Source organism: Nelusetta ayraudi, unplaced genomic scaffold (genome assembly GCF_046127955.1).
Source record: "Nelusetta ayraudi isolate G7.1 ecotype Tasmania unplaced genomic scaffold, CSIRO-AGI_Nayr_v1 ptg000097l, whole genome shotgun sequence".
NCBI lineage: Eukaryota > Metazoa > Chordata > Actinopteri > Tetraodontiformes > Monacanthidae > Nelusetta > Nelusetta ayraudi.
Window position 1 is genome coordinate 1,350,559 of NW_027466147.1, and position 25,500 is coordinate 1,376,058.

At 46.1% G+C, this 25,500-nt stretch overlaps 1 protein-coding gene across 2 annotated transcripts; it reads right to left on the bottom strand.

The window, feature by feature from the left end:
• Positions 1 to 4,045: 4,045 nt before the first annotated feature.
• On the bottom strand, positions 4,046 to 23,649 carry npm1b (nucleophosmin 1b). Of its 2 annotated transcripts, XM_076048026.1 has the most exons (11): positions 23,517 to 23,649; positions 23,154 to 23,236; positions 22,498 to 22,617; positions 22,287 to 22,380; positions 22,041 to 22,132; positions 21,893 to 21,951; positions 21,673 to 21,757; positions 17,327 to 17,425; positions 9,988 to 10,083; positions 9,814 to 9,888; positions 4,046 to 7,714 (listed from the first exon to the last, which is right to left on the bottom strand). In XM_076048026.1, the coding sequence occupies exons 1-11, from the start codon at positions 23,563 to 23,565 to the stop codon at positions 7,661 to 7,663; spliced, it is 906 nt and encodes a 301-aa protein (XP_075904141.1). In that variant the 5' UTR covers positions 23,566 to 23,649; the 3' UTR covers positions 4,046 to 7,660. The 2 variants fall into 2 exon arrangements, with proteins under 2 accessions (XP_075904141.1, XP_075904142.1); XM_076048027.1 differs by lacking the exons at positions 4,046 to 7,714; positions 9,814 to 9,888; positions 9,988 to 10,083 and adding an exon at positions 15,865 to 16,309.
• Between the last annotated feature and the right edge of the window lie 1,851 nt (positions 23,650 to 25,500).

A 25,500-nucleotide genomic window follows, 5' to 3' on the forward strand; every position in this document is an offset into this window, starting at 1 on the left:
TCAGCCAATCGCAGGCAAGCAGCTTAATGCATTGAGGCAGCATGTAGAGGTGGCGAAGACACCTTGCTGAAGTTGCAACGAAAAAAGAAAACAAGAAAAGGCAACAGTAATTGTGCAGCTGACACATCTGCATTAGCGCCATCGTGTCAAGATGGATCAAAATCTCTGAGGAATCGTTCCATCAGCTTGGTGAAGGTACGTCGCAAAGAATTTAGGCAGCTCTGGAGGTGAAAAGTGGGTTTAACCTTTTTCTAGCAAAGTGTATCTCTCCATCTAATCTCCACCTGATGCCTTCAAATCCCGGCAGTCTGACCTCAGAATTCGCCCTCCACCCCTCCAGACAACTCGGGAGCCTCCCCTTTTGCATTGTGGGGGGGACAAGAAGAAGAAAAAAGAAAACAGCCATGAGTTTTGCGGGCAGAGGAATGCAGCTCACATCTTTGCCATAGCAGCCGCGGAGGTAATGAGGCCGCGTGTCAGCGCTTGTCGAGGCGAGCGCGCCTCCCTCCGCCGCGTCAACACCCAGCGCGTTCCGCCGCTGCGCCGACCGGGGCGCGTCTCGCTGGGAAACGCCGCTCGCTCGCCACTGCCATGTCCGTCGTTCGGCACCAAAGCCTTCATTTTCAGCGCGTAAGTAAACTAGCGACAATTCCGTCTGACCCCTGACCCCCCTCCTTCTCCGCACCCCGGTACCTAAAGCGGGATAAACACATAAAACTACAATTCATCCATCCATCCATCCATCCATATAACTGTTCTTCGACATTCCGACTAGCAAGCGCGCAGGAGTTGGACGGACCCTGACGACGTGCGAGCGTCCCCTGTTCTCCCCCCGCGGCGCGTGAAGAAAAATGTTTACACAAGCGCATCAGCCGTGACACCCGGCTCGCACAGGGAGGGGGTGGGGGTCGGAGGGCGGGGGAGGGGTTGAGGTGTGAGGAGGGGTGTTCTTACGGAGATACAGCAGGACTGTCAGCAGCATCAGCGCCCGATGACAATGACGGCTTCCTCTCCGTCTAATATAAACATACCAGCAGGATCACTTCTTCTTCTCCTCCCCCCGGGGGCGAAGTCGTTGTTCCCTTTTGAAAAAGCTCTGTCCAAGCTCCATATGTACATATATTTATGTGTGTATATATTTATATATTTTTTCGCCTCCCTCATACTGTGTTTATTCGCTCACATCCAGGTGATGTGCCAACCTGTCACATCAAGCGCAGACAGCCTTGTTTCCTCGGAGCAAAGGTCAAAGCCATTCAGATGGAGGGAGAGACGGCTGGTGTATGTGTGTGTGTGTGTGTGTGTGTGTGTGCGGGTGTGCGTGTGTGGGTTTGTTATTTTGTCATGTTCAACACAGACTCGGATATTGTTGACAATGTGCTCAATCAAACACAAGTGCGAGAGTTAGTTTTGACACTTTTGAGGGACGTAAAATTTCTGTTTTGTTTCTTTAATGCCCTCAGCTGAGGTTGCAAAACATCATATTAGCCACTCATGTGTCTCTATTTGATCTCACAGTTGACGCAATATTATCTTTTCATATAATTCTCTCTCAAAAAAAAATGAACTTAGCACATGTACTCAAGTAATTCATGACAATCTACATGCTGAGACGGTCGAGAGGGAAAGGATTTCTGTCACTGCCACTTGGAGCCGCCAGAGAGCAAATATGACAGTGCAGCTTCATCAAGTTATGTTATTCTCTTTCAACAAAACACATCTCTATGATCCAGATTTAGCAAAAACAACTCTTCCACTATGACTGGCACAGAGACCAGGGTTTTCTCCTGACGGGCTGCAACAGAGGTGTTTAAAATCACACATCCCGTTGGCTCGTGAGTAAAGAGGAAAAAAAGAGGGCGTAAATGTACAAGCCTGCAGAGACATGACCCTGCATTTCTTTCCACCAGAAATCACATTTTAAAATGCTGTCTGGATTGTCCTGCATGGAGATTCCAGCAGAAATTAGATTATTATTTTTTTTTTAAAGCTTGTTCTCACTCAACTTGTTGAAGAATTCAGTGCACAACTTCACCATTGTAACGGTTCAGTAAAAACAAACAACTTCAGACCCCCTACCCCCACTGAATAAAAAAAGAGCAGCGCAGACTTGAGTGCAGCGATACAGTCAGCCTGACAGTAGTGTTAGCGTTCCCCAGAGGCAACTTAAATAACGGTGAGGTTGCATAATCGCCTCCGCGGATCCATGCAAACAGATCATGGCTCCTTGACAAAGATATCCTGACACTTCGTCCACGTCTGATGAGAAGCATGTGGAGCAAGACTCTTGGCAGCGAGCGACGAGGGATTGTATCAAATGGAAATTTGTAGCTTAATTGATACTAGTCGCTACAAGCCGCACTGACAAAGGAGATGGCAGAGCGGTGAGACATGGGTCGTAGCTTTACATGGAACAGAACAAAAAAAACCCAAAAAACGACAGGAATAGAAACGAAAACATGACACCAACCATTATTTTGGTAAAAAAAAAAAAAAAAGGAAACAACTCAAGGCCGCTGGACAACCGAGGTTTCTGTCAGTGAGCTTCTGCAGGTCCACCTTGAAAAACTCCCAACTCAACTCTTTTCAGTCAGTCCGTCAATGGGCGAAAGAGGCTACAGCCAAAACACTGAAGGCCACTGCAAGCAGACAGAACTAACTCACTAAAAAGCCACTTGAGCCACTTACAACTCCTGAATTCTCACATCCATCTTGAAAAACTCCAATCTGTACCGCTTTTTGTTGTTGTTGTTGTTTTGGGGTTCTTCAGCTTCCTCCTAAAGTTCCAAGACATGCAAGCTTTGGTTGCTTGTGACTGTGGATTTGGATCGGTGTTGTACCCGGTGCAAACCGGGAACACATTACCGTCAGTAATTTGACTTTCTCAGTTGTACGTAAACTTGAAAAGAAGTCCGGTTCCATGCAAAAAAAAAACTTGAGCATGGCTCTTTTCAACTGTGTATGTAAATGTAATGAGTGACATCTCCAGGTTTTTACGTCATTTAGCATTTGTAGGCATATCGCCCCCTAGTGCTGAGGAGGAGGACACGTTCCCATCAGCAATTCAACTTTCTCAGTTGCATGTTCACTGGGACAGAAGTCTGATTTGACACGGAAAATTTTAAGGCTAGCATGACAAAGCTGTGCAGGTCAAAGTAATGGGTGACGTCTTCAGGTTTTATGCCATTTAGCACCTACGACACTGTGGTTGGGAGAAGCTCCAGCAAACCCCGGCGGCCCATGACAACGGATGAATAGATTAACCTAAACCACGTCGTTCCACTTCCTGCCAGCATCCAGCGACCTTTGGCTAACAGTCAACAGCTCCATCAACTCTGGGTGCGTCATGGTGTCAAAAGCTCCCACCTCCGACTGACTGATAGTAGAGAATCAGGCTTTTGGAGCAGCTCGTCAGAGGTGGGAACTTTGACATTTAGGTTTGAAGGTCTTGATGCCTCCAGGCTGGCACAGTCAAAGTCTGGACTGGAATTCAAATCAACTGAAGAGAAAAAAAGAGCGAAAAAAAAAACCTGGGGATTTCCACCCGCCTAAGTCGTCTCGTTTTGAACTGAGGCGGTGCGTCATCCTGTGGCTGGATCCGTGAGCACACCTCACTACCTCGGGGCAACGGAGGGAAAAAAAAGTTTATCTGACAGTACAGCGCGGATGTCTGACGCACGCTGCAGATAAAAGCTTCATCAATTTATGTCATAATAAGATCCTCCTTTGAAGTTTAGGGCAGTGCCACCAAGTGCTGCAAAGACAGGTGGTGATTAGCATCAAAGGAAAAGATTTTCTAGCGAGCTTCGCACCAACACACACAGGTTCATTTGTGCACTGACAGCGCCACTACTGGCATCCGCAGTGGTTGGAAAACACCTATTAAATAATATGAAACCTGAAAATTTAATATGTCCTCAAGGAAGCTGCAGAGCTCATCAAAGACGTTCTGTTAATTGTTGCAAAGTATTAAGTAAGTGACTTAGTGTTCAGTAACTTCTTCAGTGGCAAACAAGGAAGAAAAAGAACAATGCACCACTCAAAACCAGTTGGGATTCACTTTATTTTGGGGCAACAAATCTACATCTATGATAAAAAAAAAGGAAAAAAAAGATGGATATGTTCATCTCAACAGATAAAAAAATAGATTATAGAACGCTGCCAATAAATCCCGCACAAATCATGTTTGACTGGGTAGACAAATTGAAACTCACTGTTTCAAGACAGTGCATGATAATGGAATCCACAGTCAAGTTGTAAGTCAGCTGTAGAAGCTGCAGACTATACAGTCAGACTTTTCACAGCAGATCTTTCACAAAAGATAAATGGAGGCTGAATTGAAACGGTGAAAATCACACAATTATATCAGTCAGAAACTAATACAAAAAACCTTTAGTCGCTTTAGTTGCAGTTCCACTAATCTGCCTTTGCAAAGGGCACCTAACTAATTACAGAGCCTGCTGGGGAAAAGGAGAATTCTTATAATTAATTTTAATATGAAACTTTTTTTTATTATAATACTATAGTACGACGCTGGGCTAAGCATTAATCAGTAGGGGGAAAAAAAGGACGGCTTGAGATCAACAGACGCCATAATTACAACCTAATAACAACAAAAAGGTCAAACTGGGGCACGCAAACGAAAAACAACAAACCGAGGACGCGATAACAGATCCGAGCTGCAGAAGCAGCCGCGAGCAAGGGGCGGATAAACACATAAACACAAATTAAAATCACAATCATAACAATGATAACAAATGTTCAGCTGCCATATTTGCAAATAAAAGCGTCGTTTTGAGGGCAAATGAACCCTTTTAAAATAGCCCGACGGAAAGCAAATGAAGTGTAGGTCATTAAGGGGGGGGGAGCGGCTATCATGAACTCGTGCACACTCCACTACAAAGAGGACACGACAGCTGTTTCAAATGCGATATTAAGGTAAAATTATCAAAGGGCCTTAATTAGCGGTTAAGTGCACGGCTGAAGAATCCCCGACGGACAAGTGGGGTGGGGCGGGGGGGGGGCGTTTTGATCGGTTAAAGATGGCGCCCGCATGCCAACATTTGGCCCATAAAACTGTATTACACAGGGCCGTAAACACATTATGAGAACAGAGCGAGGCCGCGATTATTGTCACCAGAGCGCCGACACACTAGAGTGCAAACAATTACGGGCTCGAGTCCTTTAACGGGCTTTCCGTAAATGACGTGCTTGGGCTCTGATGTCATTCTCGGGGATGTAGCTCATGATCACGTTGCGGTAAATAAAGTAACGAGGAGTTAATGTTTTTTTGCGGCGCATTAAAGGGACCGGTGTCGGCGCGCTGTTAATATGCTCCTGGAGCTTGTTAATCTGTCCCACTTGTTTTTTTGGATGTCAAGAAAAACATTTCAGCTGCGTCATCTGGCTTTGGTTGTTTTTTTCTGTTTTTTTTTTTGTTTTTTTTTAAACGAACGTGAACGGTTTTGTGCACGCAGCGACTGCAACATCCAACTAAAATGTTAAGATTTTATATTCACATGAACTCGGTTCAAGAGAAACGGCTCCTGACAAAAAAAAAAAAAAGAGGGCGCAGGTTTGTCGAATCAGCGCTTTTCTGACTCCAACAACATTTTTTTTAACTGCAAAATATACAAATATTGACGGGAATTGATGTTTTGCACCATTCGCAGACGGCTTAACAACCAAAACAGAATGAGACGAGTAAGCACCGAACAAGAAAAATCACATTTTCAAATGTAAGAATGTCTTGAAAAGCAAACAAATTACCCAAACAAAAAAAAAAAAAAAAAGAATGTTTTGGAAATAGAAAATTCTGTAACATCTTATAATCATTCTTGCGTAATGACGTTCTAACACACAAACCAGGACTCAGTGTTGTCTCCATTTACATATCAGATATTTAAAGGCACATTCTGCAATATCTCCTATTGCATTTTTGTTTTTGTCTGGACACTAACAGAGTGTCCTGTTCACACCAGAGGGGTATTCCAGGTAGGAGGTTCAACAAGCTCAGAGTGGAACCCTCAACTCTGAGTTAACTGACCGTGAACTGGGGAAACTCTGAGGATCCGGTTCCAAACCGCTGATTTGAACTGGGTCAATAAACCTGGGAGTAAGTTCAGTGTGACACAAAGCCCACATCAATGGAACGGTGAAACTACGAGTCACCGTGGCTGCCATCAACCAGAGGAAGTCAGCGTACTGCGCTGGAGCAAGACGCTTTAATCTGCTTATAGGCTGAAGTTGAAGATACACTGCTGCATTCACAAGAGTAAAGTGTCATGGGAGAAAATTACAGTTGATGAATAATCATCCATCATCATCATTTCTGAAGGTGATTTGTTCCTCAAGACAGTCTGGGTAGTCAAGAACGGACAAGTTTGTGACAAAGACTGTCAATCAAAAAGGGGGCTCCGACCTCAAACAGATCATCCAATCATCATGCAGAAGCCGAGCGTCCGGGCCGGCCGAGGCCAGCCCACTGCCCCATAGACCCCCAGAGACGCCGAGCGAGCATTTATCCAATGACGGTCGAGTTTCGCTGCAGTGGAACAACCCACTCCATGCTTCCCCATTGAATTCAATAGACGCTCAGCGTCTACACGCTCTCAGCACTGTGACGCTGCGGGGATGAATGAGAAGAAAAGTCGCGTCAGTTACCTGCGATAAGTCGCTGATTCTGAACAAAAGATGACCAACGCCTTCTATTGCATATTTAGTCAATGAAATGTACACACAACAGTACATATTTGACCACTCATTTTCTGACATTTTTTTAGGGGAAGCTGAGCTTCCCTTGCAGTCTTAAGAGCAATCGCCTCTGAATGAAGGAGTCATTTATGAATTAATGACAACCCTCTATGTCCGACCCTCTTTCTGGAACCGGGAACCCAGAGTTTACCTCATTTCTGGCACAACACACTCAAGATTCCTCTCTGAACCCACCTTGTGGAATACCCGCTGGTTCAGCCAAAGAACTAAACTGAACAAAACAGACCATCAGATTGTGAGGGGAAGGTGCAGACAACGCTGCTGCTGCTGCTGCTTGTCCACAGGCCGGGGAGGGAGCAGCTTCTGCCGACCGACAGATGCGCCACCTGCAGCCGCTGTCAACTGTGCAGCCGCCGCCGGATGATTTACGCCGAGCGTTTACGAGCGCTTTCGTTGAGCGATTGGAAATGCGGAGCGGGTTGCTGCGGTCGTAACAGGAGACGACATCCGCGGGGAACAAGAGGGATCAGGAGGTCAAACGCGGTTGATGGTTCGACTAACGGCTAACTCGTGGGCTCTGTCTGTCTGTCTGTCTGCCTGCCTGGGTTAACGTCGGCTCGGGGCCGACGCCGAGTCCCTCTCGGCGGTGCAGTTACTTCCCTTCCCCTACAGGTGGTGCAGGTTGGCAATGTGATGGTCGCAGGTCTGTTGGGGGAGAAGCCTGCAGAACTGCTGATGAACGAGTGAGTTTGCAGAAGTCCGGAGCGGCCTGGAACGTTGCTTGGCTTTACCCAGTTTTCCGCGGCGCTCCGTCTTCGACTCGGTTTTGCCGATGGTGGCCGAGTAGGAAATCTCGCCGACTGTGCCTTTAAATGTCTTGTGTTTTTTTTTGTTTTTTGTTTTTTTTGTTTTTTTTGCAGGGATTCCAAAAAGCTTCCGAGGCTCGTTACTTCTTCCCGGTCTTCAGCGTTTGCACGAAACTCCAAAGGTCCTTGGCCACCTGAGGAAGGCACACGGGTGGAGGTGGAGGAATGTGGAGGAATAGAATAGAATCTTTATTGATATTGCCAAGGTTGACGACGAAATCAAGTGCCAACCATCGGTGCAGTGGCACATACTAAATAGACACTAAAAAATAAGCAATTAAACAGAGCGACAAAAGCAACAATAAAAAACAATCACACATACACATACACAAACCTGTACTCCTTCATATGTATATTGCACATTTCCATTATTTCACAGATTGTTATTGTAATTGTGTTGCAGAAAGAGAACATTGGGCATTGTCGCATTTCAATGCTGAATTGAATTGTTCAGTGGAAGTTGGCAGTATTGGACTGGACCACAGCAGTAGGATGAAAACACTCTACTGCTCTTCCATTGAATGACCCTGTACGTATCGTCTGCCTGCCTGATGGCAGCAGCTCAGGTACAGTGTGACCAGGGTGTGATGTGTCTCAGAACTTTCACTGCCTTCTTGAGGCAGCGTGATCGGTACAGGTCTTCCAGAGTGGGAAGGAGGGAAGGAAAAACAAACTGGATATGAAATCATCCAAATGAAGTGCGACGCGGCGTCACGCCGTGACTCACTTCTTTCATGCTACACGCGTGTGCACCGTGTTGCCTGTGGGAACGCGTCGTTTGGACGGCTGGGGGGCGGGGGGGCTGCCGGGGGAAGGGGTGGAGGGTCGGGGGCGGTTGGGTGGGGGCACCTCCGCATACCAGAGTGTATGACTAGGTGCTCCAGGTCTGACAGATCTCAGCCTCGGCTGATGAAACCGAAGCACTTCCACAGATGTTTCTGCACGCCGGGATCGGCGAGCGCTGTGTGGCAACTCCGCCCCCATTCTTTATTCCCTGCCGTCCGCTCCGGAGCGCTTTCACCTGCTCCCGCCGATGCACGGCTGATGCGGCGAGAGCGCACGTGCGTGTGCGAGCGACCTCGGGTGAATATCGCCAATGGCCCCAGTGGGTTGTCACCTTCTTGCAGGTGCTCGCAGAGGCAACGGCAACGCAGAAGCTGGAGAAAAAGTCCCTTTTACACCTGAGATGTTTCCCTAAAGGGGGCGTTTTCCCTTTTGGTGTAGTTTGTTAGGAGGACAGTGCTTTTCAAAGTAGGGGCCATCAGGGGGCGCAAGAAGGGCCGCAGAAAATTGGAAAGAAGATAAGAAATAAATTGTGTTTTAGTTATTATTAGAAAATACAATCTAACGATTGTTTAATCATTATTATTAAATATAATGAATCATAGGATTGGCTGCCGCTTAAAAACATGATTCATGGCGGTTGTGAGTGTGACTTGTTAAGTACGGCTTTACAGCTATTCAGAAAAATGGCCATGATGATCAACATGTTAGTTGAATGTAAGCATTTTTGCATAGCAAATAAAAGTAATAAAAAAAAATTCTAAAGTTGATTTTTCTTTGTGGAAAAGTTTGGGTACCCCTGCGTTGCGACGCACTGGAACACAGCAGTCAGACTCTAATAATAGAAGAATGGTCCTGGTTGGCTGCAGTGTCTTTAGCTCCTAACAGGAGAAGCAGTGCAGTGGGAACCTCAAGCAACCAGGCAAGTTGCTTTCTTTTTCTTTTTTTCTTTTTTTCGGGTGGGGGCGGGTGATTAATTCAAGCTTTGAAAAACAAAACGCAGGGGGCTGTTTTGAAATTTTTCTTTTAAGATGACAAGCGAGCGGTCGGCCAAGATTTAAGGCTTGCATTTAGAAACCCACCCCCCATTTTCGGGGGAGGGTCAAAGGCCTTGAACGGGAATAGAGGCTGGTACCATCCGCACAGCAGCAGTCCCTTCATTAGGGCCGCGAGAGACACACAATCCACTAAATCACCCAGAAAAAGAGTTCGCCTCGGCATGCGGAACTCCCATCCCGGAGCGCCGCCAACTCAAAGGGGATATAACTCAGAGAGAACGCACTGCGGCCGGGCGGGCGGACCGGTGCGGCGTGAGGTATGAGGACAGTGTGGGGAACAATGGCACACGCCCGGCCATCCGTCACGACTAAAAGCTCCTCGGGATCATTTGTGCAAGAGCACACAGTGGCCGCGTCGGACAGATTAAACCCAGCGGCTCCCAACGACTCACCTTCTTGTCTGAGATTTTGAAGGAGCTCCTCACAAAGTTCTCGAACTTCTGCTCCGTCTTCGGTAGCGGTTTCCCCTGGTAGGGACGAATGAAAAGAGCAAAGTGAGGGAGGACGTTCGGTCGATGGTTTAAAGCAGGTGTCAGACTTCCAGTGAAGGACGGCGACGGCCTCACCTCCTTGGCCGCCGCCAACAACTTGTTCCTAATCTCTGCGACGGAGGGAGATTTGGACGGGCCGGCCTGCGGTTTGTCTTTTCCCGGGGTGGGTTTCTGGAAAACAAAAAAGAAAAAAAAGAAAAAGAAAAATGAGATTCAGTCTCGTGTCTCAGGAGATTTGGAGCTCCGTCGGTGAAAAGAAAAGCTGTTAGTATCTCGCACTAAGTCTTCTTCTACACCAGTGCTTTTCAGCCACTGGTGTACTGTGAGATAATGTCTGTTAGCCGATTTCAGTTAATTGGTCTAAAACAGGGGTCACCAGTAGCCATTAAGCAGCGCTACGGTTCAAAAAGGTTGGTGACCCCTGGTCTAAAATAATAACGCGCCACTGTGGAGTGGCTGTGCTTTAAAAGGCATGGGAGCCGGGTTTCCTCCCAGGATATCAGCTTTGTCTGCATCTAAACAGACCGAGGTTTAAAAATAAATGAAGTGACTATTTTGTCATTATTAAGCTAAAAAGCATGTTTATAATATTTTTGGTTGGTGGTGCCACTGGATTTTTTTTTCTTTCAATGAAATCAATGCGCCGCAGCTCAGTGGAAAAACACTGTTCTGCACTCCAACTGGAGCTCCGCTCTTTCTTCCATTTTCTCATTTGAACTGGAGACAAAAAAGTGCCGATTCAAAACGTCCAACTCCAGACGAATCCATTTCGCGGGCCGACATCGGCAGCCGGTCTGGACTGCAGCCCCTATCGTGACCCGTTTCGTCTGGGTCTATGTTTACAGGCTTGGCACAGGCAGCCAGCTGGAAGGAGATAAAAGCGTCAGAAAGGACAACAGATTCTAGCCTAATTACGACATCTCTCTCTTTCACAAATACATCAGGTACAAATTACGCTCTTTATTGTTTGCAAGCGGGAGAGGGGGCAAGCCCAGAAAGCTCTCTGATGAGCAGTGGAGATTGTTTGTCAAATTTGTTTTTTTCCTTTGATGCTTAATCCTGAACAAGCAAATGAAAAAAAACAGAAAACAAGGTCAGTGTGCAACAAATGTTGTGGAGTTTGCGTCTCCAGAAAATATTAGAACGGCATTCAAAAAAAAAAAAAAAAAAAAAAGAAGGGAGAGAGAGAGAGAGGACACTGATGAAGAAAAGACGAGTCGTGGAGTGGAAACCGTGCTGGACGGTCAATAACAGGGCTGTAAGAAAATAATGACACACTGGGCTGATTCATGGCACCGCTTCATTTTGTGCTCCATTTAAGCCCCTGAGTGATAAATAGCAGTTTTGTAATCCACCTTTATACCACTTCATAGAGCACTACTACAAAAAAAAGGAAAAAAAGAAAGAAGATGCAGAAGATACTCTGATCTTATTACCAATGTGCAATCTACAATACTTCAATACAATAAAATAGAACAAAAAAAAACGTGTAGGATGACGCCTATTGATATTAATGTGAGTCCAAATCTCTGGTCAAGACTTTGGATTCCCAGTGTAACACTGCCCCCCGCCCCCCCTCCCCTCCTGCTTCACTCACAAACATGGGAGCAGCCCCGCAGGTGTGTCCAGACTCGGCGGCCGAGGCCCTCAATTACAAGCGTATGAATGTGACACAACAACACACACACACACACACACACTCGACATATGCTGCGACTGCATGTTCCACAAGCAGCGGAGCCTGTCGCTACACGCAGAGCCGGCGCGGAATCCAGTGAAAATTGCAGGGTTTCATTGATAGCCGGAGAGACATCGGAGAGAGAAAAAAGAGAGGAGGCCCAGTGTTTTCACACACACACACACACACACACACACACACACACACACACACACACACACACACACACACACACACACACACACACACACACACACACACACACACACACACCGGACTGGAAACAGTCTTGTTTCGTGTGAGAAGGCGGCTACGTCAACATGACTCATGAGAAACAAGCGAGTGAAGGCGAGCAAGAGAAGAGAAAACAGACATTTTTTTCAAAGAAAAATTGGTAAAACTGCCAGGCTGGAATCGACGGTGGACCGTGAGCCGCTGCGAGTGAGCACGCCGCCACTTTGGGGCAGTGTTGGGAAGATTACTTTGCAAATGCAATGGCTTACAATCACAAGTTGCCCTGTTGAAAACTGCAATAGTAGTGGTGTAACTATTTCAATAACTTCATCACAGTAATGTCATCTAATTGAATTTGATTTCATTTTGATGACAACATTTTGAGATCATGTTGTCAACTGTTTTAAACCCGACGGTGTTCAGCTTTCATCAGTACTCAAAGCAACAATGTCAAACATAACAGCCGCAACAAGGTCAGACTTCAGTGCCTCTTTTTCCTGTGAGATCATTCTGAGATACGAAACCAGGGCAGCATAGACGCAGTATCTTTGAAATCAGCAAAATCAATCCCATTTTGGAAAAGATATGCCTGCTAAACGAATCACTTAACGTTTAACTTGCCCTCAATGAACCCACTGAAAATGCAACTGTCTACATTTTTGCACATTTTTCAAATGCATGCGTGTGCCTTGTCAGTGCTTGGGGGCTGCAATGACAAACTTGGCAGGAGAACCAATCAGAAGCATCAAAAAGTCAAAGTCAAAGTCGATAAACCGGTGCACGAGAGAACCATGCTTGCATTAAAAAAAAAATGAATAGCTGCACAACTGTAACTGTAACTTAATTATGCATTTTTACAGTGATGTAACAGACTACAATTATCTTTATTTTGTAATAAATACATACATTACATAATGACATTACATTTAACTTATAACTCCCCATGAGTGCCTTGGGGCAACTTGATCGAAGTGTTTTTAGATGGTGGGAGGAAACCTGGTGGGAGCACCAGGAGGAAACTGCTGTTTTAAGACGTGCACTCCTGAGTCCTGTGAAGCGCTTTAAAGTCCTGAGAGATACAGAAGAGCCCCAGGAACAGGTCCATTTCACACCAGAATCAAAAAGAAGCCTTTCAATTACGTATTTTCCTCAATGAAACGTTGCATTTTTCATCATTTTTGCAATGTCTTAAAAAACAAAAAACAAAAGCGAGCATTTAAAAAAGAAAAAAAGCCACGATGTGAGTGACACCTGAGGCAGTGCGAGAACAGAACCTGGCCAAGTTAAAACCAGGTTTGAAAAATTGCCAATTAACTGTCCCTGTCCCCAAGAAATCTGCTTTTTATGGCACACATCAAAAGGCATAAACGCAAAACCTGGCGCACGCACACACACACACGCACACACATAACGGACTACAAAGGGGGAGGTGGTGGTGGTGGTGGGGGGGGGGGGGGGGGGGTGGAGGGTGAGGAGCGCGAAATGCCGTTGGCGCTGGGCCAGACCAATGTGCTACGTATTTATTATGTATGGGGCAGCTCTTAACTTCCAGAAGGACAGCTGTGGACCTGAAACAGCTGATAAACACACGAGGCGAGCGCAGCTTTTTCATCTCGGCCAGACGCTGATTACAGATGCGGCCAGACACGGAACTCTTATCGCGGGGCACGCTATCATTTCACCCGATGCGACTCGAGTCTTGCCTCCAGTAATCCGGCGGAAACGTTGCGGCCGCGACGACTCCGCTCCGGCCTGGCCAGCTCGTCGCCGACACTCAGTAACGTTTGCATGGACAAAGCAAATGATTTGATTGGACGACTGGAACGCGTTAGTCCGACGGAATATCTGAGATGCGATTGAGGCACCCAGATGATGCAAATTGAATTTAGTTTTTCTCCTTCATGCACTTTCTTACATTTATTTGCTATTCAATAATTCAGAATACGATTCTCTACGGCTTTGAAGCCATACCGCACGTACGCCACCAGTCAAAAGTGCATTTTTTTTTTCTTTATCTTTGCAACTTTCTACAACTGCAGATTGACGCTGAAGACATCAAAAAAGACATTAAATTCAGAGGGTCTGAACTTTTAACTGGTAGTGTATGCTGCCTCATTCTTTCTTACTTTAGTCGGCCAATTTTTCGGGTTTTTGCAGCAGCGTCTTCCACAGCAGGACTGTCTCGTGTGTTCCTTTGGTCTCTTTTTGTCATCTGAGACGAGCAAGACCACGAGGGATGGCGTGCAGCTTATCTGCACAATAGGTAACGCGCACATTAAGTACGAAATGGAAAAAGCTGTACGATTGCGCACCTTGCTGTCGCATCATGCTCCGGTCGTTTACTATCACGTGACGCAACAGGGAATTTTAACCCCTTGAAACGACACACATCGCCCCCTAGTGTTGAGGAGGACAGGCTCTTGTCGGTAATTCCGTTTTTCTCAGTTCAGCACGTCAACGAATTTTGAGTTTAGCCCCCCAAAAAAAAACGTCGCTGGTGAAGTTTAACGAGCCCTAAACACTTCCAACACATCTGACTCGACCAGAACTCTTCACACCTGCGGCACCGACAACAATAACGACGTGATAATCCCACACCTTTCATCCCGAGCGGCTCGACCTCAAGTGGCCCAGAGCGCCGCTGACGGTCGACCAGGTTTCCGTGTGAAAGGTGCAGCCGCGGATGGTGATCGCACCCCCCTACCCCCCCACACCCCCACACCCCCACCCTCGCCAGGCCCCCTGGACGTCGTTATGACTTAATAAGAGAAAATGCCTTTGGTTTCGAAGCAAACTTTACAGTCGTGGGACAAGCAATAAACGCTAATAAGACAGGCACCTGCCGCGACACGTGCCAATCGGCCCCGCTTGAAACAATGACTCACGCCCTCTGGGGGCGGGGTGGGGAGGGTGAGGTGGGGGGATGGCGGGGGGGGACCCGAGACGAGCGGCGGACATCTTTTACAAGCGTGGCAGCGCAGCGAGAGAATCACCTGCACAGGCCAGCGAGCCGCAGGAGCGACACAGCGGCTTCAAGATTCAAAGATCATCGGTGGCGTCGCATCACGCAGCGGCCAAATGCCACCAACAGACCAGGATCAAAAAGTGACGAGTCGAAAGGCAACGAGGACGCCAAGTTGCTTCTCGTACGCAAGAGGCCGCAAGCGACACGCTGGGCCTGCTGCACTGGCAGCAGATCTGACGAGCCAACCTAATGACCAGTCACCTGCTTTTAGGGCGAGGGAGGGAGCGAGCCAGAGAGAGAGAGAGAGAAAAAAAACAGACATCCACGCCCGCTTCCTCTCGGCCCTCGAGGGCATCTGGAAGCGCGAGCCTCGCCAGACATCAAACGCCAGTAATGAGAGCAATTGGGAGAAGGTGTGTCCAGGAAGTGAGGGGTGTGAAGAGGTTGTAGAAGGGGAACAGTTGTTGTGGTGAAAAAAAAAAAAAGTGGCGAGGGAGCAGGGCGGCGGCGGGAGGGGGGGATGGGGGGTTCTAGCCTCAGGAATTCATCAGTCCTGTTTGGTGTCGAAGGCCATGTCGTGCGCACTGGGTGTGTACGGGGAGGCTCGCTGCCACTTTGGCAGAAGCCGGATTTTCGGGGCTCCCACCTCGTTTTCGCTGACACAATTTCAAAACTTTTCCAGGAAATTTCCACGACCTTGCCGCAATTTTCATACATGCAAAACCTCGGCCAATGACTTTACGGCACAATCGATTAAAACGCTCAAAATACAGACGCGGAATTTGTGTCAGTCTAAAACAGGGGTGGGCAAACTTTATGACTGGTGGGCCACAGTGGGTTCTAAAACTTAACAGAGGGGCCTTTAAACATGAGTGAGGGGAATGTAGAAAAACATATCATGTAGCTTTAAGGTCAACTGAAAATAGACAAAAGTAAAGTTATAACAAAATGTGTCTTGGAAGCCCCACAGAATTTAACTCTTTATTGAAATGACTCTTAAAACATTTTAAACAATGCTATTTTATGACTTACTGACTATCAATATAATTTCTTCAAGTTTGGTGGACCTGATTAAAAAGCTTAACAGGCTGCATATGGCCCCCGGACCGTAGTTTGCCCTTCCCTGGTCTGATATAAAGGTGATTGCAGGTCCGTAGGTGATCAATCAGACTAAACTACACAGGCGGAGCCAGTCGTCACGCTCGAACTACAAACAAATTCTGCAGTCAGATTTCAGGACTTTTCCAAAACTTTCAGTCATTTTTACAAAATCCCATGACTTTTCCAGGCCTGCAAAACGGCATTTAAATCCCACGACTTTTCCAGGTTTTCCATGGCCGTGGGAACCCTGCGTATTTTTCACTGTAAAAAAAAGCACAGCCACGATTTCACATTTAGCACGAGGCCGTGCACAGGAGCGTGCCCGGGTTTTTTTTTTTTTTTTCATCCCCTCGAGTGTGCTTGTGTGCGACGGCGGGGAGTTCGGGGGTTTCGGGGGGGGGGGGGGGCATCAAAGGTGGCTGCAACACAAGACGGCGGGGTCAGGTCACGGGGTCGCGGGTTTAAACCTTCCCCCAGGAAACCCGTTTAGAGGTCAGGTGTGTTTGCTTAAAGAGAGCCAGAGTTCACGCTTCGGGGTTGCTTTTTTTTTTTTTTCAGAGGCGGCCGTCCAAGACATTCCAGAAATTAACTATCAGCTTTGGCTAATTGCAATTTATCACATTTCCTGGCTGGCAGAGTGGGGACGGTGCTCAAAGTGTTGTCTTTGTGCAGGTATTTTCCTCCGTGTTTTGGCTAATGGATGCAGTTAGCGCGGCGACAGACGCCTCCGAGACGAGGAGATCGCGTAACGGAGACGGATCGAGTGGTAGAAGGCATCTCTCACCTTTTTTTTTTTTTTTTTAAACACCGTGCGACGAGCTTGCGCACCGTGTGGAAACGGTTTTGTTTAATGATTAGACTAAAGCCCTCAGCCAGTGGATGGAACTGGTGCAGCATTAATACGCAGACTGATGCTCAGGTGAAGAGAGGCAGAGGGCTCCGACATGTTGCAGGTCTTTAATAAGCAGCTGGTTCCTTTGACACGGTGCGTGAGCCTTTTTCAATACGGATTTTCTACTTGTCATTATGTTGATTTTTTTTTTTTTTTTTAGTGATCAAAAATGTTATTTCGTTTATTTGAGGGAGTGGAAGTTAAAAGGAAACTTCCTTTCTCGACTTAAGTGCCTTGAGCATGAAGCTCATCACTGTTTTCGCGTCTGAGTGAAGGAGCTTAGAGGCCCAGTCTGCACAATTCAGCAGCACCTAGTGTTGAGAAACCAGTCAAAAAAGTTTGCCCGGCCGTCGTCTATATTCTACAGGTTCTATCGTACCGGATACCGGGCGAGCGCCGCAGAGGTCATAACACTTCATTTCAAAGATCGAAAAATTCAAAGAATTTGGCTGCCGACTGAACCGCAGAGGGTTGCCAATGGATGAAAAAAAACCAGGGGGGAGAAAAAACAAACGGGTTGAGTGGATGGTGGATGCTTCCTTACCTTAATCTGGGCTGTGAAAGACGAGCCTGACGCTTTCCCCGCGGGGCCATTTTGTTTGCCCGGAGTCTTGTTAAACTTCTTTGGCGACGGCTCCGCGCTCTGAGAAAAAAAAAAAAAAGTGGGAGCGGGTGGGGGGTGGCGGGGAGGGGCGGGCAGAGTGTAAAAACACTTCTTTCGCATTATCGCCAATTTGCAGGAGAAGTTGAAATCACAGAGGACGCAGAGCGTGACGGTTTATTCGAAATCGCTGGCCGGCCGGGCGCGCGGCAGCGGCCAAGTGCCTCACCCCACCCCCCCACCCCACTCCCCTCGCCGAGCCGAGCCGCCGCGCTTCCACCGCTGTCAGTCAGCAATGTAATCACCATGTAATAGTCCAGGCAAGTGCCTGCTGTTGCAGAGCGCCAATCCTCGGCGCGCAATCACTGGTATTCAACCTTGGAATGGACTGTGAGCGTAATTGGCTGTGTTGACAAAACCGCTACAAGACAATTACATGTTATTTCCTGCGAGCCAGACCTGGTAATACAAGCGGCTGTAAGGCCGCTGCGAGTGCGGTCGCAAAGCTTTTGGTCTTTCCAACGAACACACATTGAAAACATGAGCGAGTAAAGTGGCTGAACACCGCATTCGCCCCCAAAACGCCGCTTCCACGCAAAACGCCGAGTGTGTCTTATTTTGCAAATTTCAAAGAATAACTACGGGACACATGTTGCGCGTTACGGGGCCGCTCTCGGCCAGTAATCTGTGTCACTCCGCCTCCGCAGAGGAGCAGGTCGCTAAATGACTGGAATGCTCGGGTCCTTTTTGGCGAAGAGTTCGGCAAAAGCCCGGAGGGGAAGAGGAGTCGGTGCCGGCCGGGTTTTGAGTGGTGAGATTTAGGACAGATGAAAATGAAGAGAAAGGATGAGTTCATAGAGGGGGGGCATCCTTCAAATTCTAAACACCCATGTAAACAACAGGGATATATTTATGCCTGCACTTTGGTTACAGGCCCATCAAAGAAAAAAAGTGAACACAAACACGCAACAGCAGCAACAAAGATGAAAGTTTTTTTTTCATCAGACAAAACGCAACCTCTTTAAAGCAAAGATTTACAGGCCACCAAACTACAGTGGCACCATTCCACCACCCCCCCACCCCAACTGGTTTCAAAAAAAGGGGAGTGAACCGGTTCAAGTCCTGCTTTCCTGAGTGCTTTCATGGCTGAAGAATGAGACGGGGCAGGCAGGCAGGCATTTAGCGTTGTGAAAAGAAAGGTGAAAAAAAAGATTAAGGTTGTCGAGGGGAGGGGATTTGCAAGAATTGGAGGAGAAGACAACAGAATAAATCAACGGGTGACAGAAATGCTCAGCTGTCATCTGAGCCCGGGGCAAAGATCGGCGCTCACGTCGCAGGTATGTGCATCTGCCCCGCTTTGATCTCCCCGCCTGGCACGCTTTGTGCTACAATAACGCTGCTGCTTCTTCTTCTTCTTCTTCTTCCCCTTTTTCTTTTTTTCCCTCTCCCAGAGAAGAAAAGAAATCACAAACAGACACCACTGCAAGAATGAGGCAGATGCACGCACCTTCCTAAACACACACACACACACACACACACACACACACACACACACACACACACACACACACACACACACACACACACACACTTGCAAACAATTGCGGGAAGACGAAAAAACAAGTGTTCAAAGAGGCAGGGGCCAGGTGCAAGGCTGAAATAGCATGAAGAGATGATAAAAAGGAGCAATCATATTAACAGTGGGATGACAGAGGGACAAAGATATGCAGGGTTGCAAGAGGAAAAATTAGGGGGCGGGGGGGCGGTTCCCACAACTGGTGCATGTGTGAGAGTGTGTGTGTGTGTGTGTGTGTGTGTGTGTGTGTGTGTGTGTGTGTGTGTGTGTGGAGGGGGACTTGTATTTAATGCATATGGCCGCCGTTGGTTTCCATTATTAATGCCTGGTATATTTGGAAATGGGTGCAGAGGGCTGCCTTGTCTCAAGGCTGTGTGAGTGTGTGTGTGCGTGCGTGTCTGTATGTGAATGAAGGGATAACACGCGGTGCCGTCTTGTTGGTGAGACAGTGAGAATTCAAGCAGATTACAGAGGAGAAATCCGATCATTACCACCACGCAGACCCTGTGTTTTACTGCTGGAAAACAGGTGGGTGCATGAATGAACAGGATGAAAAAGTTCCAGGTCTGCTGCTCTCATACAAGAAAAAAAAAAAAAAAAAAAAAAGGAAACAGAAAAAAAGGGTGGACGGTCAGTGAGTGCAGGTATGGGAAGGGCCCGCTCACATGAAATGTTAGCGCGCAGTCTGAGGGAGTTGCAGCCGAGTCGAGTCGAGTCGAGGGGGGAGTGGGCAGCGTGAATCAACACAGAGACATTCCTATCACACACGCACGCACGCTCATGCATGCGTGCGTGTGTGCAGAGACGCCTGGGCTACTCTGACACCTGCTGGTCAACGGGGAATTTGGAAACGCTCCAGAAGAGATAAAGTCAAACATAAAGGGGATTTTTTTTTTCTTTCCCGCTATTTCTTTTTAAACAAGCAGCTTTTTGGTGTGGTTCCACCTTTTGGATTTTTAGGCCCTGAAAAGTGGAGAATTCAGGAAAAAAAATGCCTTCCAGCGTGAACTTGTGATGTGCATATCGATATATTTATCGATATATCGCTCGCTAATTAGAGTAAAATATCGTAGCGATAATTCCAAGAAAATATTCATATATATTTTTGACCACAGCCGCGGTGACTCACTTCCGACCGATGGCAAAGCTCCTAAGCCCGCTGCAGGCTGCGCAGTGCACACACTCAGCACTGTGAACTCTAGCTTACTGACCACACGTGCAGTGGTGTGAATAAGCGCTCACTGCCTTCCTGATGTCTTATTCCATTCCACATTGTCACACTTAAAATGTTTCAGGTCACCAAACAAATTAAAATTTTAAAAAGATAAAACCAGTCAGCACAAAGTGTTTTTAAATGAAGGTTTTAACGATCAAAGGTGGGGGGGCGGGGGGCTGCATGGCTTTGTGTGAAAACAGTGATAACCTCTCACCCTGAGGTTAAAGCATAAATTACCTGTGGTTTATCACATCTTTGGAAAGCTGAGGTCAATTTCTCTCGTCACACCCAGGCCTGATTACTGCCACACGTGTTCTCAATCAAGAAATCACTCCAATAGGATCTGCCTGACCAAGTGAAGTAGACCAAAGGGTCCTCGAAAACTAGACACGCAGAGCCAAGGAAATTCAAGAAGAAATGAGAAAGAAACTACTTGGGATCCATCAGTCTGGAAAAGGTTCAAAAACAATCTCTTATTTCTTAAGTTCCACAAATGGCGAACACATGGAACAACGCTGAGGCTTCCTAGAAGGATTCCAAAATGACCCTGAGTGTGCAGCGACGACTCATCCAGGAGGTCACAAAAGAGCCCAGAGTGGCCTGCAGGACTCACTTTGCCTCAGTAGAGGTCAGTGTTCGCCATTCCACCACAAGAAAGAAATTGGCATGCATGGTCTGCCTGGCAAAGTTCCACAACAAAAACCACTGCTGAAGAACAAGAACATACAGGCTCGTCTCAATTTTGCCAGAAAACATCTGCCAAGACTTTTTGAAAAAAAATAAAAATACTGTCGACTGACAAAAGTTTGACTTTTTGGAAGGCCATTACATCAACCGCAAAAGTAGCACAGCATTTCAGAAAAGGGTCATCATTTTAATGGTAAAATGCGGTGGTGGTAGTGGTGTGACTGGCTGCACCAGCAAGTCCACCTCTGACTGACTTCAATAAAATGAAGACTTTGGAGTGGCCAAGTCAAAGTGCTGACCTGAATCCCACTGAGATGCTATGGGATGACCTTAAAAAGGCGGTTTGAAAAACACTCCAATGTGGCTGATTTACAACAACGACTTGGCCAAAATTCCTCCACAAAACAGTCAAGTTATCACAAACGCTGCTGCAGTGGTGGAAGCCAAGAGAAGCCCAACCAGTTATTAGGGGGCAACCACATTTTCACACAGGGCCAGCTCAAGTTTGGATTTTTTTTTTTGTTCCTCTTAATAATTAAACAGCTTAATTTAAATACAGCATTGTGTTTATCTACGTTATTTTATCTTTCAAATTTGTTTGACTTGACTTGTTTGAAATTTACACACCAAGAGAATCAACGTTACTGTGTCTATATCCAAATACAAAATTCTATGTGAGGAAATATAAATAAAGTCAAATTTCCCTGCAGGGAAATAGAACCCAAATGTTTTCTTAGCATTGAAAGCAGCCGATTAATGATGCAAACATTTATGTGCGAAATGGGCAACATAAACCAGAAAGCGTCTTACTTTTTTGAGCTCTTTTCCAGCACTCTTCTGGGGTTTCACATCATTCTCATCGCTGCTGTCGTCATCATCATCATCATCATCATCACTATTAAGGAAATGAATAAAAACTCAGGTGAAACCAGAATGTTGTCACCACACAAACAAGCTTTATTTTGTGTTGGTCATCGGGAGAGACTAAAAATAAAAGAAAATCAAGAGTCAAAATGATTGTAAGACATACTCCTCATCGTCCTCGCTGCTGTCATCTTCGTCCTCATCCGACTCCATCTTTAGTTTTTTCTGCAAAATGGCCATTGAAAAAAAAAAAGTATAAATAACTGAAAGCATCACTGCAGCAAAATTACAGAGTAAGATCTTGAATTTACTACCAATGGTGGCCTCTTCCCAGACATCAGAGCCGAGGGCCGTTTGACAGGAGATGTGTTGTTCTCCTCTTCTTCATCCTCTGAATTCTTCACACCTACAAAAAAAAACAAAAAAACATGTAGTTAAGATATGAAGAAGAGTAGAGAAAAACAATTCTAAGAGGAACGCGTGATGAAATGCATGTGTTCCCTACGATTTTTTATTTTTTTTTTTTGCTTGATTGCTACCCTGATACACTGACAACTTACGGACAAAATGCTGCCCGCTGATGTGAACCGGTCCCGAGCCTGACTGGAGGCGGAAGGTAACGGGGGGTGTGATCTCAAATCCACCTAAACTCATCTGAGGCAGCGGAGAAAAAAAGAGAAAAAAAGACAAGAAGAAAATCTTAAAAACCGTCAAAATCTGAAAACCCAGAGAAATAAACTGGTGCGAGCATGAGTTTCATGAAACACTGACTGATGGCATGACAGATGGTTTCAGGATGACCAGAGGCACTTTGGTACTTTTTCCATCGTAAGTGAGGCCCTCAACTTCCACCATGTGGAACTTATCCTCAGCCTCGGCCCCGAGACACACCTGAAAAGCAGACAAAACAAACAAAAAGAACACTTTATTACAATACCACGATTATAAGGTCATTACATTTTTTTTGCTCTTCCTCATCTCCCTTCTTACTTTGTTCCTGTAATCAATTAACTTAATTAATAGGGACCAACATAAGTAATATCTATTTTTTTTCCATTTCTTTAGCAGTGATCTACTAGTCCTTCTATTGTGGGGGATTAAAATAAAATAGGGTAACTACGAACAAATGGCATTACCACTGACCCCTGGCACCTCATTATTTGTATACAGACTCACAGTTTGATCTTTTTTTTTTGTACCGATGTGCTGCTGTATACAGTTCGGTGTTGCGCAGCAATTTACACAACAAGTCGCTATTCTGCTTTTCATTGTTCCCCCAGCAGCGACTGTAAACACAGATTCTATCAGAAGGCAAAACGATTCGTCGTCCTATGAAGAAAAAAACTGCGCCCTCTGATGGTGAACTGCGGTAACACTTCCCTTGAAAGAAGAGGTCACACGGCCGCAGCGTTATTAGTCCTCCTTACAGATTTGAGTGACAGCTGTTGCTCCGCGTCATCGTCGTATGTGTGAACTCTGAACTCCCGTCTGTCCGCTTTGAGGGTGCAACCTGCGAAGGTGAAAGACAAACGCGAAACTGAAACACTTGAGAAAATAAAAAGAATCTAGGTCGAGCTGCGTTGTGCCTCCCAGGGTTGCTCAGTCTAGCGACAACAAAGCGGAGGGAATTGGCGCGAGCACAGGGGGCGAGCGACTTGGCGAGCTAACTACGCGGAAGCTAAGGCCCCCCCTTAAGGAAATATTGGACGGGTTTGCGCACGTTTGCAGCCGCAGTCTAACAGTATTGTGCGGCTAAAACATCACCGGCTGTCAGAAAGAAAGCAGCTCACCAAATAAATACACTTCTGGTCGGCTCACATCAGAGGAGCCGTCCTCCATCTTGGAAGTGGGTGGTTTAACTTCCGTAAACCAACGTGACTGGCGCGAATGTTAGCCAATGGGCTAAGGAAACGCTGCCGAACGTCACGAAGTGTCCGCCAATAGATTTAGACAATAGAGAGAGTGGGCGGGGTTGGTGCCGCACCAAAGTATGAACGCTCAACGCTAGATGGAGCCGTCGCTGTGAGGATAAACAAGCCCAAGAGTTGAGCAGGGGATGAAAAAAAAAAAAAGAAAGAAAACTAGAAGAACGATTTACGATGGAAATGCTAGAATATTGTTTTATTCAGATTAATGTTTGCTGCGTGCGTAGTATAATATATCGGGGTGAGCTCGAAACTTTACTAATTACATTCTGTCTTTGTTTTCTTTCATGCTTTATAGAATGGATACTAATGTTTTGAAGCGAAATTGTAAAGAGTACATTTAAATTTGAAGTGGGATTTTTTTTTTTTTTTTCTGTCAAAAGTAATACATTTCTGGCTCTTGTCTTATGCTTGTAAATCTTTCGTCTTTATTTCTAGCGCCTTCTGCAGCATAGGACCTTTTTATTTTTTATTTCAAAATTGGGATATTCTCCCTAATGTCCATCACTTAATGTGCTGTTTGTGTTAAATAAAAGAGGCCTTTAGCCGACAATATTAAAAGTCCAGCCCAAGGGGCAGTTGAGGCCCTTAAAGAGCCTATTGCGGTTGTAAAAAGTAATACTGATAATAAAATAAACAGCCATTGTAGTCTTAGGTATCCCCGAGAAGAGCAGGAGGATATTATGCAATAAAACTTTAGTTTAATGCTGAAAATAAAATAATATCACCCATGGTAACTTCTTTTCTTCTTTTAATTTAAATTCCACCCATACATTCTGTATTAGAGTTGTTACCTTAAATTCCCTTTGGTGATTAAATTTTGCATCAGAGTTTTTCAAATCTCAAGCAGAGTTTTTGACTGCTTCATCATCAGAGGTTTAAAAACAACATTTGTTTCATTATTTTGTCCAAACAGCATAGCTTAACATGTCTCACCTTGAGACATGGCTGTAGATCAGTGGCAGGCCTGCGTTGAGCAGGTGTTGGCTCACTGGACCGTGCTACCAGTATTAAAGCCGACGCGATGACTTGTCCCCATGCGTGACTGAAAGCTCCGGATGGCGCTCATGCATGGCACGCCGCGAGGGCACGTCCATTCTCACGGCTGGTGCGTTGCCGTCGCCCTTGGACTTGCTCAACACATTTTGTTCTGCACGTACGCTGGAATCAAGGAGTCTTGCGTGCTGCAAATGTTGTTCAGGCCTCGGCGCACATATGCAAAACTGACTGCTGCGGCCTTTGCAGGCTTGCTCTCACTGTGCGTCACTGGAGTCATACTGAACTCCCGGTTACTCACTTGACTTCGCTGGAAGTGACTTATGCCGGGACCATTTAGAAAACAACCATTAACTCGAATCAACCATTAAAAATAAATGTTCAACCCATCAGTAACAGATACTGCGCTGCGCTTATTCAGCTTTGGAGGGCATTTTTATTCAGTTTGCATATTGTCGTGGAAAATTAGAGGAGCTGACCTTCCTGAGAAAGCATCTCCGTTGGCCCTGTCAAAATAAACTTTGTGAAGAATCACAAAGACATCATTCAAAACACAAAACACTGGTGGCTCCACAACAACACAACACAACACAACACTGGATGTTTTTAATTTTTGCCAAGATGCATTTGGTTGAAACTCTTCATCATAGTTACAATTTTTTCCAGAGAGCTTTTGGATCAAAAAGATTATTATTTGATATATTATTTGTGGCAACCTCAGATATTCCCCCAATGCTTTGCTCACGTACGTGTTTCAACTTGTTTCTGAATAACCTGTTTATTTCAAGAAAACTTGACCCAAGAGGTAACTTGAACACAACAAAGCACATCATAATATTGATTTAGAATTTGC